A 20,289-nucleotide genomic window follows, 5' to 3' on the forward strand; every position below is an offset into this window, starting at 1 on the left:
TCCTGGTCACAAATAAAAATAATGAGTTCCTCCAATGGTTGCTCGACTCTACACAGTGTGGGCGGGATGATACGGAGCTCCAGCTTAGGGATTGGACAGAAGGCGTCCGCAGCGATCCAATCGGGCTGCGCTAGTCATGGGAGGGTGCGGGCGCGGAGCGAATCGCCGGCCTCAGCTCCCCCCCACACCCAGAGCCCGCCCCCACAGGAGGTGCGACCCTGTCAGGGAGAATACAAGTGAAAGTTGTCTTCCGCCGTCGTACCTGCAGCTGGCGAAGATCTAGTCCGTCTGGGCCACTTCACATCTGCACCATGGCGTCAACAGCGTTAAGATCAGTGCTCAGGACCAAGGTAAACTTCCCATAAACATTGTTTAAGTGGGATTGACTCCACACACATGGGACTAACTTCAGTTGTCTCCTCTTTACTCAGCTTGACTTTGTCCCTGTCATAACTCTGTGGTTGCTCATTAATCTTTCAGGCCTCCAGGCTGCAGCAGAGATAAGCTGCTTGTGTGCAAACCTACAATTGCAGCTCTTCTGTCGTTATTAATATTGTTAATATTCATTGCATGTATTAATGATCTGTATGTTTTGCCCCAGGTCCCACTTAAAGTTGGCCGTATGTGCTACTCCTCCTCCTCCTCAGTGGTAAGTGGAAAACAGGACAGCTGTCAGTGTGCTGTCACAGTTTACAACAAACGTGGTGGATGATTAAATGCAGTTGTTGTGGTCTCGTGTCCCCGCAGCCGACCACCAAGCTGTTCATCGATGGGAAGTTCGTCGAGTCCAAGACCTCAGAATGGCTGGATATTCATAATCCTGTAAGTGTGTCACCAGGTTTGGATCAGTAAACACCACTCATCCTCTTCTCACACATGCATATCCTGGTCTACATGGTTGGTTTTAGCGTGATGCTGCACTGTCATTGGCTCTGACGGGTCATCTGACAGCAAAATCGACAGAAGTTGCTTGTCATGTTGCATAATGTGTAACGACACTGCGTCTACGAACCTGGTTGTGTTGCTGAACGGCCCAAAGCAAATTTGAGCAAAATGTAGAGAATGACCTTCAGGTTCAAAAGGTTCCAAACGCACAAGTGTGTTCCCTGGAGTGAAAGGAGAAGATACATGTCAGGTCACGTGTCAATTCAATCGATTAATGAATATATCTGTTATTGCCAATCAGTGAGATGACATTATTTAAACCGAAGCAATTATACATTAACTAGTAATTAATAAATGTGTTGTGAAGGAGTCAGTGTGGAAATCCATTATCTGTTTTTGCTAACCTTTGACCTGTAGATTTATGAAACCGCGCATAACTCATTCGAACACCTGTAAGGAGTCAACGGGCCTCAATAGCTTCAGCTGCACCAAACAAGCCCTGAATAACGAATTCCTCGTTTTATGGTTCTGAAGTTGTAAATGGACTCCTTCGATGGCCTGACTTTGAAATCACTCCTCTGCAGGCTACCAACGAGGTGATCGCCCGCGTCCCCAAAGCCACGCAGGAGGAGATGTTGGCTGCCGTGGACTCGTGCTCCAGAGCATTCCTGTCCTGGTCTGAGACCTCCATCTTGTCTCGGCAGCAGGTCTTTCTCCGCTATCAGCAGATTATCAAGGACAACATTGTAAGTCAAAGGGATCAGAGGGTGTAAGGTGCACAGCTGAAAAATACAGTTTCCCTTTTAGCATTGACTGCAGAGCCTGCTTTGTTTGATTTAAAATACAAATTGTCAGTTTATATTTAACCCGGAGTTACCGAGGTTGTCTTGTGTTTCCAGAAAGAACTTGCCAAGTCCATCACGGTGGAACAGGGAAAGACCCTTGCAGATGCAGAGGGGGATGTGTTCAGGGGATTGCGTAAGTTTAAGTTGCTCCCATGCTCGGCACAGAGATACATTTACAGAGGGCAACAATTAGGTAAACATTTGCACGTTATGTAGGCTTTTAGTTTGTGGTTGGAGGAAGGGTTAATAAGTTATACCAGCTCTGACCAAAGGGTGGTTAACTTGATGAGCCCTTTGAACCGTAGCATCCTATCTTTAAAGTTCAATAGCTGCATTGTGGAATCTAGTTTAGACATTTATTCATTCAGCTTTTCTCCTGTAGCAAAAGGTTGTTAAACAGGATGACTGTGTTTTCTTGTTTGTGTGCAGTTTTAAATATTTAGCTTTTTATTTGTTTTTGTATTTTTATATAACTGCAGTATGACACATACAAATTGAACCAGACTAACTAGTGTGGTCGACACTCTGTGTTTCCTCTGCAGAGGTTGTGGAGCACGCCTGCAGCATCACCTCCCTGATGCTCGGGGAAACCCTGCCCTCCATCACCAAGGACATGGACACCTACACCTACCGCCTGCCCATCGGGGTGTGTGCGGGCATCACCCCCTTCAACTTCCCCGCCATGATCCCTCTGTGGATGTTCCCCATGGGCATGGTGAGTGGCAACACGTACCTGCTGAAGCCGTCGGAGCGAGTCCCGGCCTGCGCCATGCTGCTCGTCAAGATGATGCAGGACGCTGGCGCTCCGGACGGGACGCTCAACGTGATCCACGGCCAACACGCCGGTGAGAGCTGGACTCTGTGCCCTCTGCTCATCTGTTGTCCTATGTCTGAACTTTATCTTCAGTGCAGAGACAAGTTAGTATATATGATGGAACTGATTTATGCAGGTGCAGGTTAAGAAGGTCACATTCACTAACTGTCCGATAACGTGACATTTACAATATCTATCTTGGAAATTCACAACCATTCAAAACATCCACTGCTTTTTTGTGCAGTGTGCAATCAAACAGGCTGACGGCTGCCTGTTAAGCTGGCACATATCAATACAGATCATGCTTTGATTGTATTGTGCTGTTTTCATATGCTATTACTAAAGCAATTCATTTATTTAAGTCATTTATCAAGGGAAAATCACAAATCTTCTGTAACCAGCTTCTCCACTGTGATGATTTTCTGCCTTTTTCCCATCTTTCATGATAGAAAACTAAATATCGTATTTTTCACTGTTTTTAAACAAAACAATTGACTTTTCTAGGAAATATTCCACATCCAAAGTATTTATCTGATACATTCCTACCTTTATGTTGAAATACCTAATTCAATCAAGATTATTCCTGACTGATTTATTCACATTCAACAGTTTTTAATATTAAAACTGCTTTCACAATTTATTTGATGGAAGAGCAAGTTCATTTGAGCCTTTTTGAATCTCAGCTTTTCTAATTCATAACAACCAGGAATCCTTTACTCTGACAGCTGATACATTTTTCATTCCTTGAGTTGATTTACTATTTATCGCAGTACCACACAGCATCATTTATGATTGAATGTAGCTGATATAATTGATGGATATTTAAATGAACACTTTTCTTCAACTGTCTTTCTGGCACAGCCGTGAATTTCATCTGCGACCATCCTGCCATCAAGGCGATCAGCTTTGTCGGCTCAAATCAAGCTGGGGAGTATATTTACGAGAGGGGCTCTAAAAATGGCAAGAGGGTCCAGTCCAACATGGTGAGTATCAATTTATAGCGCTGCAACTGTTGTGCTGCAGATATCCAGCAGGTGGCGGCCTTGGCCAATAGATTGTTGCTGTATCCTGGAACCTGTGGCTGTTGAAGAGAGAAATTGCAAATGAAAAAAGTAGGAAAATCCAGCCTGTGAATTACAAACGTTCTGTCTTTTTTGTTTTTACTTCTATCCGTCAGTCCTTTCGACCACAAGTTTACTATTTGACATTTGTCGGTCGTTTGTTTTCATGATTCCCTGATATTATCTTCTCTCGCTTGTGACCAACCAGTCGCTCTAATGTGCAGATTCAAGCTGCCGAGGGCTAACCACTTCTCATGTGCCACAGGGCGCCAAGAACCATGGTGTGGTGATGCCTGATGCCAACAAGGAGAACACTCTGAACCAGCTTGTGGGCGCAGCGTTCGGGGCAGCGGGGCAGCGCTGCATGGCTCTGTCCACGGCCATCCTGGTGGGCGAAGCGCGGGCCTGGCTGCCGGAGCTGGTGGAGCGTGCCAAGGCTCTGCGCGTGAACGCAGGTACCGCACCCCGGCACCCCACCCCTTTACCTCCCGTCTCTTTCTCCTGAGCTCTCTTTCTCCCCGAGGGCCTTTGGGGTTAGTCATCCCGGGGCCACCCAAGCGGCCCTAACCACACCTCTCTCCTTTTGCCTTATTGTAACGTCACATTGGACTAAGCTGGGAGCGAACGGCTGGTTGAGTCAGCCATGCTGCAAATTTGTGGTCAGATCTGCGGCCCAGACCTAAATAGTGATTCAGAGCATCAAATCCTGACGTGAAGCAAAATAGAGAATGATTCTCCCCGTTTGCAATGATATGGACTCTAATTTGTGCAGTACACAGGAAACCCCTAAGTATCCATCTCTGAGGGAGTGCCTCAGGGTGCCCCTCGCCCTGGCTTTGTGTGTGTTTGTGGTAAAAGAAGCATCCGAATGTCTGCGCCCTTAATGTGCTCACATCGAGCGATCACCATGGCGTGTAACCTTATAGCCGGTTGTTTCGGGGGGCCCTGCTGTAGGAGACCAGCCCGGTGCCGATGTGGGGCCTCTGATATCTCCCCAGGCCAAGGAGAGAGTCTGCAGTTTGGTCCAGAGTGGCGTGGACGAGGGCGCGAAGCTGCTCCTGGACGGCCGCGGCGTCAAGGTCAAGGGTTACGAGAACGGCAACTTTGTGGGTCCCACCATCATCGGCAATGTCACAGTATGTGGGTTTACATGTGCCGCCCTAAACTCTTTTTTGCATCAGAGTACCATTTTGAATATATAAATCCATTGGGTTCATGTTTGTGCTCTTACAGCCGGAGATGAGGTGCTACACGGAGGAGATCTTCGGGCCCGTGTTGGTCGTTCTCGAGGCAGAAACCCTGGATGACGCCATCGGTTTAGTCAACGGGAACCCCTATGGCAACGGCACGGCCATCTTCACCACAAACGGGGCCACGGCACGTAAATACACTCACGAGGTGGACGTGGGCCAGGTGAGTGGCTGCAGCCTCCAAATGTGTTCCCCTGTTTTGGAGACATTCACATCCCTCTGTCATGTCGATGCAGCATCTCCCGCCGAGAGCACATCACATTTCTGTTTGACAACCGTATTACAAAAACAAACACTTTCCAGGTTAAGTATAGCCATGTTTGCCCTTGACCTAAAATACACAGGTTCGGTAAGCCCCTTCCCTCCACCTTCCCAACAGACAAGACTACAAATAGCTAGAGCAAATATGTATCTGTTCGCTGAAAACAGGGGGACATAGAAACAATTTTTACCACGTAGCACTCGAGCAGGGGAAATCTTAAATTAATCTCAGAAGGGATCCCGGGGTCCTGTTTATCATTTATGCATAAACAGGTCCAACTTTTCTCCCTGTTTGTTTGCCTGTGGAGCCTAGTTATGCCCTGTGTTTGCTGTTCACATGTCGGGGAATGCTGTGCAGGCCATGTGCTGTGCTCCTCTCCAAACCTCCATGCAACAAACATCTTCTTTTGCCTTTTTTTTTTTTCTCCCCCCTGCACCTTTGCCAACAGGCCTCAGTGCGTCCAAACTTACTCCCGCTGTTTCAAACACTCTAAACCAACCGCGCCATGCCTCTGCTGCCTCCATAACAAAGTGTTTTATTTAGTTTGTCTCCCCTATCATAAGAGCAATGCTGTGCTTTCAAAACGGCAGATATAAGCCGCAGGTTGAGCCATGTTTATTGTGCTCATGTAAGCTTGTTTTTTTAAACGGCATAGATGCTCCACATCTCTCATCAGCCACATTTTACTCGCGCTAGCAATTTGGGCTCCTGGGGAATTGCTTTACAAACTTGCTTTTATGGAAATGAGAGGGACACTACTTGTTTTCTGCAGGTCGGAGTCAATGTGCCCATCCCTGTTCCTCTGCCAATGTTCTCCTTTACCGGTTCAAGAGGATCCTTCAGAGGGGACATGAACTTCTATGGAAAACAAGTACGATCTTGATAAAGGCACACAAGCGTCAACACCACAGTGATGCTCGGTGACGTTAAATGTCTTTTTCTTCCACTCCCTGCAGGGCATCCAGTTCTACACACAGATCAAAACTGTGACCTCACAATGGAAAGCTGAAGACGCCACATCGAAAAGTCCCGCGGTTACCATGCCAACTATGGGACGCTAAATACTCCATCCAAGTGCCGGAACAGTTTAATAACCCTTCGTCCACACACAGATCAGATTTGTAATTATTATTCAACGTGAATAGTTCATAAACACAAAATACTCACAACTTCGATAGAGTTTATTAGATGTTAGATGTGTACATTTCGATATTCTGTATATGTTAAACACAGTGGCCAAGATTTTAACAATGCAAAACGATCTGTACAGATGTTTGAATGGATCCATGTCATCTCCTAAAATACAAAGCTGCCATGGTTGTCATGGATACACTGTATTTTATTCCAACGATAATTTTAATGATGCGTTTTGCAGGAAGTGGTAAGAAAGACGTTTTGTGATATGTTCCTTTTTAAACCGAGTATAACAGAATTCAAAGAGTCAACTCACACCATAGATATACACGCATGGAAATAATGGAAATTATAAAGAACACAAACAAAACACTTGTATTCTACAAAAAACACATGATTGACACTCGTGTGGGAAGTGCACAGATCAAGAGGCAAACAATCCAGAGTGTGATGTGCAATGTAGAGGCCACACGGAGGTCATGTGGTGTGTATATCCGGCAGGCTGTTTGGGTTCGAGGGCAGAGCGGACTCAGGCGCCTGGGTGATGAAGGTCGCCGGCGAGAGCTCCTCTCTAATTCTGGAAGACAGTCATCGTTAAGCAACGCTAAAACGCGGGGTCTCGATAAATCACACGTAAGCACCCATGTTCTCACAGCAAATGCTTTTTCAGCTAAACATGGAATGTGGGACTAATAAATCAGGGCAGCCTTCGTAATTGCAAGGATGAGTAGGACTTTTATCATCGCCGAATTCCTTCAGTGTCTTACCCGGCAGCATCGCTCTCCAGGAGGCTCTTCTTCTCAGAGGAGGCAGACAAAGCCAGATGTTGGCCGACTTTCCTATCAGACAAATGCAGAGTTGCAGTTAAACACAGAACCTCGTAGAGAAAAGCCGTGTTTAGCACTCTGGTGTGTGTTTCCTGAGGCCTGCAGCATGTTCTGGAAAGGGGGTCAGTCAGGGTCAGCACCAGGCGCATGCTGACTGACGCGCCGGAGACGCCAAATGTTCGCTGTTATTCTGCTGGACTAGGTGCCAGACCACTGTTAACATGAATACATATCTCCCCTTGCCTGCTGTGATCCCATACATCCAGATCCCCTGCACACTCCTCTGAAAAGCATGTTACCAGCTGCTCGGTGACCACAAGTGTTCAAAGAACAAAATAAACTGCTGGTGCACGTGAAGAGGGGCCAATAGGCTGAAAGCAAATGGACGTGACCAGATGTTTGTTTCCAAGCACACGACTCTGCGGCCGGGCCTATTTTTACTATTGTGCCCAGACTCTTTCTTCATTCTTTTTAAGCAGCTGGATGGAAAAGAAAATTGGTCGAAAAACCTAACTGATGTTTTATGGTATCCTCTCTCTGCAGAGAAAATGGCTGTTTAAAACATTAAATAGAGGGAGGAGTCACCACGAGTTCAGCCTGAACTGCTGCACTTTGTTCTTCAGAATTAATTGATGCAGAAGCAGAAGGATAATAAATTGATGTTAATGTCATTACCGAGGATGAATACACAGTGAGTGATGAACGAGCAGCCATCAAGCTTTTCTAAGTCAAACCAACAATTACTGAGGAGTTTTATTACCTTTCCCGCTGCCCATTCATTTTAGCAAAGAGAAGCCTGAGCACTTGTTCCCTCTGCTCCCAAGTGAGTTCTGAGATCTCCACTTCGCTGCCTGGTTGATGAGTCCTAAAAATAACAGGAAGATGAAATCAAAATGAATATTCCCCCTCTGCTAATGTACATATTTATTACATCTATAAACTGTATGAAGAGTGCTGAGGGGAGATGACCTCTGACTGTGCTGCAGGTGTCTTGCCTCCAATAAACACGAGGAATTAAAAATATCACAAAGACATACACAGAAGCCCAAGTCATGGAAAGGATGGGAAGGGGGACCCACCACGTCGCGGCGGCCTCCATGTCTGAATAGACAGTGTTGGTACTGTGGGGGGTTTTACGGAAGGTGCGGATGGGTGGGAACTTTAGTTTTCCTGCTGTGGCTTCTCTGAGCCTCCAGTGATAAGCCTGGAGAGCCTCCTTCTTGTACTGCAGCCTGCTGGCCTCGATCTCCTGCTTCACCTGAGCCAGTGACTCGTGGAAGAACTCCTCCAGCTCTGTACGCTGTGCCACTATAGTGCTCGCCAGCCCCTTGATGTGCCCCAGTTCTCTCTCCCGCATGCCCAGCACCTTCTTGAGCTTCTCCAGCTCGATCTGCCCAGCCTGCTGTCTGACCAGCATCATCTCCTCCTTTTCCTCTTGCTGGAGTTCCCTGCCCTTCAGGTCGTGAGCCTTCTCCAGGGCCATGACCTTGGCCCTTAGTTTAGATACCTCATCTTTCTGGGCCGCCATCTGAGCTGCATTCTTCTTTACCATCAACTCGCAGGTTTTCTTGGTGAGAAGAGACAAGAGCACATTAGTAAGACGGAGGACACCAGGCCAACCTTTGGAAGTCCTTTCGTTTTCAGGCCAGTATAGACGTGTACTATAGCCTGTGTTGCTGACTGAACGGCCAAAGCTTCAACAAGGTGGATTAACCGCCTTGATCGACTGTCATCATTAGAGGTAAGATTAATGTGCCCAATATTTATTTGTCTTAAAAGAGTCAGTGCCAGAAACCTGCAAAGGAGAAGCCACTGAATTTGAACCCGTCCGCCAGTGGAAACTCGCCACAACCACTGACCACTGAGAGGCTGGGTAGTGGCCGGGAGGTGGAGGGGGAAGGGTAGGAGTGGGACCACAAGCAAAATACACAAGGTCGGCAAAAGTAAACAACACAAAGGAAAAAACCACCTGAAATATATTCTGGACGGATCTGACAAGTGTTTCATAACTGAAATGAGTGAAAATGACTCTGACATGAATGGTCCCTGTCCAAGGACTGTGTGCCCTAATAGTAGCTTCGCTGTTAGCTGTCCGATGCTTCAAATACACACCTTGTCCAGGGCCAGCGAGGCATTTTGCCTTCCCAGCGAGTCTGTCAGTTTCTGCAGGTCCTCCGCCTCCTTTATGTGATATTTCAGAGCTTCGTTGAGACGCACATTCTCCTTGAACACAGAGCGAGATGCGTCGTCCAACTGCCTAAACAGTTTAGAGGGCAAACAAATTAGCCACAGAGAAGTCTGTCCACAAGTGATGACGCATCATTATGAATCTTTACATTCTACCTGACACAGTTTTGGATTTGTGTCAACGCGCAGAGAACGTCCCAAGTCTGACAAAACAGATGTATTATAACGAGAAAGGGCCCCTTATACCTCCATGTACCTCCGCCATGATTTGAATCACCAATGCACCAATTGCACACACACATAAATATAAGTCCCTTAAACATGACTGTTCTTTTTCATCAAGATCCATGAGTTATTCTCAGAGAAATCATCCAAAATGTCTCACAATGATAAAGGAAGTAATGTGTAATCCTGCTAACTAACAGCCAGACCAAAAAACAAACGCAGACAAAAGAAGAACTTCCTTGGCAGAGGTAAAGATTTCCGGACATTGTTTTTAGTAAATATGGACGGTCACTGATGCCTAGTGTTTGGAGCTTGGTATGGAGGGCCTGCTCTCTCACTGACCTGCACACGCAGACATACAGGTCAACTACACATGGACCTAGATTTGTTTAATATAAGAACCGGATTAAGCAGAATGAGTAAGTAGCCGTAGTAATGATACCCATCCCAGGTAATGTCAAGACCTTCAGATCGCAGCATATTGCACATTATCGCTCTCAATTGAAGTCCTCACACAGAAAGTTGTATTTACTGCTGTACAACCAATATGACGAGATGGGCCAGCCTGGCTGTGGCTAGCTGGTAAGCATGCTAACTTCATTATTAATAATAATAATAATCATAATAGATGAGAAGGATGTATTAACGGAGAAAGGTACGGAGACAAGAGCAGATTATATCAGATCCGGTTATATGCATTTTTTAAAAGATGAGTTTTAAGTAGTTTTTTTAATGTCCCAGGGTAAGGGTTAGGGTAAGGGTTAGGGTAAGGGTTAAGGCTAACCCTGGCATTGCGATTCTCGATTGTGAGAGAGTTCCACAGGGCGGGAGGGCTGCCACACTCAAATCTTGGTCTCCTAAAATCTGCAGTCTGGTATTGGGGAACGTGAGCAGACTCCACAGTATAGGCAGTAGGAGGAAAACAATAGTTAACATTGCATGTTGTTTTCTACTGCTCTTGACAGCTCTCGGGCCAGTAAAGAAATAGTCCAGAATTTTCAAAGGTTTCTGCTGCAGCTGTTAACGCTAACGTTGGCTCTGCAGCGAGGGTCAAAACCTACTCTAGCACCTTTAAAGTTAAATCAGTGACACTTAGACCAACGCGACAGGACCACACCAGTATCAATGTTGATGTTTTATGAGCTGTAAAGAAATGACTAAACACTGCAGAGGCGAATATACATCCAATGGCCTCAAAAGTAATAAACTCTGCTCCTCCCTTCAGGACGCTGTGGGACGGCCTCGGATGTGATCGTTGGCTTTGGTGATGTACACTATCGTGAACAGGACGAACTGGTGCGGTCGAGAAAATAACATTAGCTCTAGTTATATATACATTTTTCAATAAATAAACAATCGTGACAGTAGATTGTGTATTTTTCGAGCACATCAAAGTGCAGTTGAAAGAATAAAATTAGATTGTGACCGGAAAAGTGGGAACACACTCACACAATGGCTTCATTGTGGGCCCGGTCCGCCGCCACGGCTATCGCTTCCTCGGCTTCCCTCTCCAGACGAGCCTTCGGGGAAATTCAGAAAAATGCTGCTTCACTGTTCTACCTGAACATTATTTCATCATCATTTCACCACAGCAGCCAGTATGGACCCACTCTCTGGTTTCTCAACCACTTAGCCTCAGGGCTGGTGCAGTATCTTCTTTTTATAAGCAAAATAAAAAAATGTTTTTTCACAAGCCTTTGATTAGTGAGTCTTTGAAGGAAGAGTTGCCCTCTATATTATTTAGTGCTGAATCAATATTATTCTCACGTTAATTTTTTAAACTATGTATTTGGTTTTTATGACTATCCATTTTGTATTCTATGTTTTGATTCAGTTTCACTTTTTTTTTTTAATCATTTATATTTCATGTAGTTTCTTTATGCTTCTATACATGAGATATTTTCTTCTGTAATATATTATCATCTCATATCTTTAACCTTGTCATTTATTTGTTGTAAATCTTTGCTTTTGATCAAGGAGCACATTGAGTCTATGCTTTTCATATGAAATGTGCTATAAAAATAAACTTGACTTGTTATCATATGTTATTATCTCCAATTTAAACATAAGTGGGATAATTTCAGATCTCTCTTCTCCTGGAACTTACCTTTTCTTTGAAGAATCTGCACTCCATTTTGTTCAGGTTTTCCCTGTGCCCTTTGTCAGCACTATCCATGCGCTCTCTGATCTACAAGATCAAAAAAAGGGACATGGATACAGGTAGAATTTGAACCCAACAACCTGACATCCTCTCTTTATTAAGCAGCATTTTGTCTCGGTCAGGATTTCCCTCACATCGCTCAGCTCCCGCTCCATCTGGGCTTTCCTCGTCTGAAACTCCTTGATTCTCCTCGTTCCATCCTGGATCATGTTAAAGTCACTGGACCTCTTTCTGAACAGTTCCTTCATCTCGCTGAGTTGGAACATGTAATCTTCAGCCTGTTGAAACCAATGGTATAATTAGATGCACACAATAAAAAATGTTCAAACACATTAAATGCAGACTGCAGCTATAATGGTGGCGCTCAGTGCACATATATCCACCAAGGCCAAACAATCCTACACACGATTGTCTAGTTCTCAGAATAGAAACATAAGAGAGAAAGAAGGAGTTGTCTGAAAATGATTTATTAGTCAGTGGACACGAAAACCAATGTAACATATATGTTACTCTGTAAGTATGTGTAACCACTCTAAAGAAATAAACTTAACACAGTTTTATATAGCAACACATATAGGTCAACTAGAAAGGCTACAATTAACAATAATAAACAAAAGTTGTGGAACAATTTAAAGAAATCTGAAAAATGCTCAGCAGTTGGAGACGCACAGAATTGAACATAGTTGTAAATATCAGCCAACTAAACTTGATGTATTAATGTGGATTAATCCCTGAAAAATCACAAAACATTTTGAAAAATGCATCCACACCCAACTTGAATGCCTTCTTGCCTATAAACTTAAACAAATTCGTGCCCTGAGATGTGAATATGCTGAATCTGTGGGCAGGGGACATGATTTTGCCTTTTGGTTTCCGTTACTAGTTTGATTAACCACATTTGAGCAGGCTCCGCTTCCCCAAAGGGAAACTCTCCATGTGGACTAAACATGGACCAAAATGCATCAGTTATTAAATCGATCTGCATCGAAAAGGAAATACATGTTAAAAGAGGTTAGCCAAAATTTTGTCTGAACCTAAAACACCTAAAAAAAATGAATGCTGTTTTTGTTTTGTGTGGAGAAATGTTCGCCTTGTGTTATATAAAATAAACTGGTCAACTGTGAACCGTGTACAGTGACCGGAAGATGGAGTCGTGGCTCAGATATCCGCATTCCCCAAAATATTGGTGAATGCCCCCAGAGGCTAATTCATCGTCAGACATTAGCAGATGGGCTCAATGTTTGCCTCATCCCAGACCCAGGGCCCATTCTGCAACCCAAGTCAGGTGGAAATTTGTTAAGTAGTGTTTGTGTAAACCTGCTCCGAAACAAAGCAACAAAACAGGGTGACAACATAACCCTCTGTAGGTGAAACAAACAAACATCCAAAGATCTCTTTAGATCTGGAGCTGCTGCCTAATTTCTCATAAATGGAGTTTGTATCAATTACAGGGAAGAAGAAGACTTCAGGCAAAAAGTTCACACCGGCTGTAGTCTTTTTTTAAAACCAGTGTAACTCCTGTTCGGTGAGACTAAATGCCTCAAGATTCTGCTGTGGAGGAGCCAGCCTGAGCACCGATGTGACAAAGTGACCAAAGTCATGAGAGACTTAGCAAAACACGAACCCACAGACACGAACATGACTACTAAATGAGAGGGTATCAACCATCTGATTATAGCCGTAGGCCTAATCGTTATTCCTCAGATTCCTTCGTCGTCATTGATGCAACAGGCTGCAGTATTTGCTGCTTTGCATCAAATACTCTGGGATCTGTCAAATCGTGACCTTAAAAACACTTCCACCATTGAAGAGCGACGACATCCTCCTTGTCCTCTTGCTACAAGGTAACTGCAGTTGCAAAAGTCTTAATGGCATAATAATTATTCGGGTGACTGAATATCCTCAGAGCGTCATCGCGTCTCTCCTTAGACGGAAGCCTCCACGTTCCCCCGACTTCCTCTGATGGAGGGATTTCCATTAGCTAAAGACCACTTTCAGGAGGAGCCCTTTTATCACCTCTCAATGAGAGCAGGGCCGCGAACAGCTCGTCATGTCTTGAATTCAAGTCTCTGAAGTCGACCACAGGTCACTGTGTGTTCTCCCCCTCCAGAGGACACATGTGACAGTTCCATACATGTCTAAAATAGGGATGTTTTAAGTCGGTCCAGCCCAGGCCTCTTATTTCTTCATCAGATGCTTATTGGACTCCTATTTTACCAGCATGAAGTAAGGGCTGTAGGATTGAAAACAGCTGCGAGCAAAGAGAAGTGTTTTTTTGGTACCTGCTTTGCCGAGTAAAGCCACTTGAATTGTGTCATGTCAGTGTGATAGTTTGATCTGGTGGCCAGCAAAGATAAAACGAGTCAAAATAATTGTCTCCGGAGAGGATTGTGTAACTTCAAGTGGTGTATCAGAGTCAGGATGTGTGCGACATATGAGGTAGTTAGGGTTGACACATCGAGACCAGCAGGGTGACTGCCTTTCAACCAAGCACTTTTCAATTATACTGTTTTTTTGTGGCCTCTGACATGAATCAAAATAACGTTCGACCATGTAGCAGGGCATGTGAGGCCTTGTTTTTTCTGCTTTATGGTCACTCTGTTTGGTTGTTGTTTTCTTACATAATAAAACGTGAACATAATTACACACAGGACAGCTGTTAAAACACAGCGCAGCACTTTTTTCACGTGCTGCAGGTTTTAAATCACGGCAATGCTGTGATCTATGAATAATCACCATGAATGCGCTGGATGGGGCATATTTTTTGGGAACAACATGAAAGCTCGGGGTGCGTTTCTTCTCTTGTGGCCTTGTTTTAAAATGAACTCACCAGTTTGTTTTGCTCCTCACGTGCATGGGCCTCTTGACTCTTGAGGCTTTTCTGCAGCAAACTGATCTGCAGAGACAAAAGAGAATAAAACACATAATGAACGTCTGAGCCCATCACCCACTGTCCATTTACACCTTTACTAACTTACTACTGGATTGTGCATTTATGTTGGGGCGGCATAATCAGGAAAAATGTGTTTCGTATTAGAAAAATTCATGTGAACAAGTTGGAACAACTTGCATTTTTTGTTGCACCAGCAACAAAAAATGCTGGTGCAACACTTGCGGGTGTCATCACTTATATGTCAATATAATATCATATTTTTTATTCAAATTGCTTTGTTTTATGTTATTTGACAGATCATTATGTTGATTATGAAATTAGTATTCACCCATGTATGTATGTGGCAGGGCAAGTGTCAATCAGAAGCTCCCCCTTGGAAGTGCATGACAAGGTCAGTGGCATACGATTCTGACAAGGTTAGTGTTAAGGATTTAAATCTGTCACAAATTAAACAATGCTCCATATTGTTATCAAATTATGTTTGTGATGTATTCAAGCAACAAAATATGCATTGAGTTGTTGAAAATATATTTTCCTACTTTAATAAATCTGATTGATAATGTGGGACCACATGATCTGGTTAATCTGAGACAGTCATTGAAGTTCTCCAAAAGGCGGAAATATGCATTTAGGCCACTTTGAAACAAGGTGATTTATGATTTTTAAAGTTACCCAAATTAAAAAGTGACCAGTCCCAGATCATCAAATTCAGGCAGAATTTTCTTGAAAACTGTGCCATCTCTCCTATGAGCATGATAGGAAAGGTACTAATGTGTTGATCCAATGTATAAAACAGATATTGGAATATGTCAGAGAAGTCCAAATTGACTTTGTATGTATTGTCCTACCTTGTTCTCTTTAGCAGCATCCTGTCTCTGCATACAGACACTGATATCGATGCTGTCCTTCTCCAGGCGGTACAGCTGGTTGGTGAGCTCCTGGTTGGCGCGTGCCAGTTTGCCGCAGGCCTCTTGATACTGCACGAGCGACTGATCTGTGACCCTTAACCTCAACTCCCACAGGGCGGCGTTGGCTTTAGCTTTCTCCACCTCAGTCTCCCTGTCTGCCTTCGCCTCCTGTTTCCCGTCTTTCTTCCCTTTGCTGGGACCAAAATAAAAAATTGCAACGTCAGTTTAGTTTCTGTCTTTTACATCGGTGCAGCATTATAAATGTCCAAATATATTTACTCACCCTGCTTTCGCCTTCTTTAGTTTGGAAACTTTCTTCTTCGGCATCTCTGCTCCTTTTACCGGCTAAATCATTAGGGATTTTTTAAAGGTTTGGCCGACGGTAGGAACAGTGAGCTCCTGTATCCTGCTCCCAGTGTTTGTGTAGTGCTGTTGCTACGGAGACGACGGAGCCGATGACAAGGTCACATTTCACTGCCACAGGACCTTTGGTAACCTGTTATATAATTCATACGACTTTGTATACAACTAAGTATGTTTGTCAAGTGTCTGTCTGTTATTGTTATCGTCAATATTATTCTTGTAGCGTGGACTGGGTCGTCCCAGGCCTTATATTATTATATTACATATAATAATATAAATAATACAACAGTAATGATATTAATAATAGGATAAACGACTATGCAAATCTATGGAAATATGTTTCGCTGGTTGAATACAATTTATGGCAGATAATTGATATTCAATTATTTGATTACTGCTGATAAACAGGATGTATAGGACTAGAGTGGAGGCAGGGCCGTCACGACTTGCTAGACAAACCAGGCAATTGCCCCAAGCCCCAAATCTAGAGGGGGCCCCTGAGAACCGCTGATTACATTAGACTATAGCAAGAACTAGTTTGATGAAGGGCTCCCACGGTTCTATTTGCCTGGGCCCCCCAAAGTCCCTTGAAAGGCTCCTTAGGACATGAGACCAGGACAGATGTGAAGACATCCGGACATCAGAAAGTTCTCACATCTTCCGCCGCTAACTAAAAAAACCTCTTCCGACTATACCTTGAACAAAAATGAAACTAACAATTGAGTAGCACTTAAATGGCAATTGCTCATGGCACTCAGTAGTTATGTACTTTTTTGATTCTTGTTGTTCTGGGTTTGCACCCTCATGGTTGAATGCACTTATTGTAAGTCAATTTGGATAAAGGTGTCAGCTAAATGAAAAATGCAAATGTAAGATGGCCACAATTATCCCTAGCAGATACAGGAACATTTACAATCTGGGCAAAATTATCTTTATTATGTCAAAACTTTCTGTATCAGTATGAAGTTATGACACAAGTTTTTCATCCAATCTGATGCCGGCCTCAATTTTATGTCCATTTAAAGTAGTAGTATACAAACAATTGCTTTGAACCATCAGTCAGCTGGAGTCACTGTACTGAGCATGTCATTCTGAAAATGTATTCACCCTGGAGGCAGCTGGGGGTGGTCTGCACCACAGAGTTATTACGAGATTAGACGCCATTTTAAATAGTAACAGACAAACATGACTTCACATGAGCAGCCACACCAACACCCCCTTTCCCACTCTATATGTTATACTGTAGTTATGCAACCCTAACAACCAGCGTATCAGGCTCGGCCTGTGTGAGCAAAGAATCTTTGCTGATCTCATTTAATTTTTTTAACAAAACCTACGATATTTAAATGCTTCAACCCCAGGCCATTTCTGGATTTGAAATTATGTGGGTGAAATAAAACTTGCCCAGAAGTCACAGGAGGGCTTACGCGCAATTGGAAACCTAGAGCTTGTTAGAGGTTTGGGTTTTGTGAAACACAGGGTCCGAGATCGAGAGAGGACAGGGCGCATTCTGTATATAAATTATAAGAAGGCGCGAGTTGTGGTCCAAGTAAAAATCCACAAAACATCCAAATTTGTTGCGTCAATTACAAGCATATGAAACACGAACAAGCAGAAAATCCCAACATTTGAAAACCTGCGAACCAAACATTTTTACAACTATAATTTAGAAAAACATGGCACTGAAAACCTGCGACCAGCAGAACGCGTTTACATAGACACCCTTTTTGTCAAGATTCCAGTTTCAAGAAATGTATTATCAACGTGCAAGAACAACAGACTTATAAACGAATATGAAGAAATAAAGTAAATAATGTAACTATATAATAATATATAAATAAGAGCTGAAGAAGTATAGAAATCTTCAATAAAATATAAGTCAACACGAGTCAAGGTATCAAGGGTGCACACCGTTAAGGATAGGTTGCAGTTTTGTTTTTTAATCAATCCACCACTGCACCAGATCATAACATACAGACCTGTTCTGCTCGACAACCCCTATCCTGCCACAGATTGGCTGTATTTGTCTCTTGTCTTGTAATTACAGCCTTCTCATGCCGAGCTCTATCAAACATGATCTGTTTGCACATGATCTCCTCCCACATGATGACATGAGATATGTTTGGCCCCCGTCGGCAGCATTGTCCCGTGTTGTCCTGAAAAGAACTGCGTGTTAGTCGCTGCCATCTCCACATTTATTTTTTCGCTGTAGTTATGGGAAAACCACTAAGATCAACGCAGATGCAGTTGGCTTACATTTTTCGAAGAAGCCCGTCCAACAGAAACAATGTAAAGTAAGCACATGTTATAATTTAGGCCCGAAGATGCAGAATTCTTCCCGGCATCTCGTTCAGCTCTCCGCAGGGGAGCAGAGTCCGATTGGCGTTAATTATTTGATTATTCCGCAAACGAAAAAGTGGCCATTGGAAAAGTGTTGGGTGTGGCTTCTGTAGGCCGAAGCGTATAGGGGCGCTCTCTGCGCTGGCATCATGAACAGAGTTTGAAGACTAAATTTAAAGGTAATTACTATGACAGTGAGAAGAGAAAACTGAAATAACCCCGCGCCTTTCAAAGCTGTCATTATCATTGGAATTGTAATGACAAGGTTTGGGTCTCTTCAATGGCCTTTTTGGGGCAGGACACCCACAAACATGGCATTCCTGAGGGCAACATTGCAGCATATTAATGATATATTGCACGGTGTAGATTACAAAGCTGGGGTCCCTTTTCATGCTTTACGGTTTCAGTTAACTTGAAACAAAACACCAAACCATGTATTGCGTCTACTTCTTGTTTCAGACATCGTGTTTGTAAAGTGCTGAGTCATGTTTTAGAGGGACAGCTTACATATGATGTAAAAAGGCAGCAGCACACATTTGAATGTCCCCCAAACACGATTTGGCAACATTTAGTTTTTTCAGAGGTTTGTCGTTGTTATATGTTTTTGCATCAGCTTGTTCTTGGAGATCCTATTGCATCATATTTAAATGAAACAATTAAGGAGGTGTAGGTTTCAGTCTAAAACATGACTCATGCACCAAATGCCCTGAGGTGCAGCTGTCCAAACACTCAATATGGATAATCCATATTAATTACTGCATTAACCACAGGGGGTGTCTGAACATTAAATGGGACATATTATGAAAATTCCCCTTTTGTAGTGATTCTACACGTTAATTTGGGTATCTGGCATGTCTACCGTCCCAAAAACTCTGGAAAAAAACAACTTCCACGATTTGTTGTGGTTCCTCAATGTCAGAAACGACACGCTAGAGTCCGTCGAATGGGATTACAACCGAAATAAACGTCATAGTCACACCATACCCATTTGGGAGTCTCCCAACATGGCCTTGGACGAGCGAGCTAACGCTGGCTGGGCTCCACCGGCCCGTTTAGCTCGTGAGCTAACGCTAGATATGGAGCCCGTCAGACAGTTAAGTGGCCGCATAAACAAGGGTCCCCCGGGACACCACTAGACGTTGACTCAACAGTGTGGAAGGATGCTGCTGCTGCGCCAGCTCAAGCTCCCATTGCTCCCACTACTCCCACTGCGGGGCTGCGTTTTGGAGCTCTCGCAGCCAGGCTCACCGGGGGTGAGGGGGGCGGGGCACTCAAAACAGGTCAATCTGAGGAGGGCTGATTTGGACAGGGTAAAAAGGTGCTGTTTTAAATGATCCTTGTGTTTTTTTGACCAAAATATGTTACAGACATTTCATTAAGACCCCAAGGAACCATATCAACTGTGGTAAAATGGGCGTAACATGTCCCCTTTAACATCAAGAAAAACTATTTCAAAATTGACCAAACTCTGGACTGGACAATTGCTAAGAGGGTGTTTTTTTTCCCAGAATTCTATGTTAGTCATGGTATCCCACTGTTAACATGCAACCCATAGATGTCAACGGCCTGTAGTCACTGAGAGGTCCTGGCCTTGTACGCTTTGATAGGGGCGAGCGACCATTCTCTGGAACCACAGGATTGGAAAGAAATGGCCACAGTATTTAGAAAAAGGAAGGAGGAAAGAAAGTCAAATATTTTTAGTCCAAATTACAGTGTTGGAACAGTACTTTGCACTGTCGAGTGTCCCGGGAGTGGAGTGGCATGATGGGTGAATGCCGGTGCCAAGCCCCTCCCTCCCCACATTGTCCTCTCTGTGGACTTCCTGCACTCTCCCATGCCCATGGGCAGGACCTCTGCCCTCCCCTTACCCTCTCCGGCCGGGGTGACTGCCTGACAGCTCGGTTTGTGCCTCGGGTCGCTCTCTGCCCGAGGTCAAGCAGTCTGGTGTAAGCACATGTTAGAGGCAGGGCTGGGGCAGGGTCAGCTCCTCACCGATGCTTCAGGCTACCAGGGCCTACTGCTTCTGATCTCCGTCATCTTGCTGTTGATATACAAATATCACAAGCTAGTATAAAAATCTCAGCTCATGCAGAGTCTCTGAGGATGTACCCCTGCCGCTGATGCCTCTGTGACC

At 44.1% G+C, this 20,289-nt stretch overlaps 2 protein-coding genes across 2 annotated transcripts; one reads left to right on the forward strand and one right to left on the reverse strand.

The window, feature by feature from the left end:
* The first annotated feature begins 193 nt into the window (after nt 1–193).
* On the forward strand, nt 194–6,445 carry aldh6a1 (aldehyde dehydrogenase 6 family, member A1). The gene is made up of 12 exons (XM_062396570.1): nt 194–350; nt 602–649; nt 748–822; nt 1,470–1,631; nt 1,785–1,863; nt 2,273–2,575; nt 3,406–3,527; nt 3,871–4,060; nt 4,560–4,741; nt 4,839–5,018; nt 5,890–5,988; nt 6,074–6,445. The coding sequence occupies exons 1-12, from the start codon at nt 312–314 to the stop codon at nt 6,176–6,178; spliced, it is 1,584 nt and encodes a 527-aa protein (XP_062252554.1). The 5' UTR covers nt 194–311; the 3' UTR covers nt 6,179–6,445.
* Nucleotides 6,284–15,861, reverse strand: LOC133961462 (basal body-orientation factor 1-like). Its single transcript, XM_062396571.1, has 11 exons — nt 15,736–15,861; nt 15,393–15,645; nt 14,482–14,547; nt 11,786–11,929; nt 11,598–11,678; nt 10,940–11,010; nt 9,191–9,335; nt 8,158–8,645; nt 7,839–7,943; nt 7,019–7,090; nt 6,284–6,828 (listed from the first exon to the last, which is right to left on the reverse strand). Exons 1-11 carry the CDS (start codon nt 15,777–15,779, stop codon nt 6,729–6,731), a joined length of 1,569 nt encoding a protein of 522 aa, XP_062252555.1. The 5' UTR covers nt 15,780–15,861; the 3' UTR covers nt 6,284–6,728.
* Nucleotides 15,862–20,289: the final 4,428 nt, after the last annotated feature.

The sequence above is a fragment of the Platichthys flesus genome, chromosome 10 (genome assembly GCF_949316205.1).
Source record: "Platichthys flesus chromosome 10, fPlaFle2.1, whole genome shotgun sequence".
Classification (NCBI taxonomy): Eukaryota; Metazoa; Chordata; class Actinopteri; order Pleuronectiformes; family Pleuronectidae; genus Platichthys; species Platichthys flesus.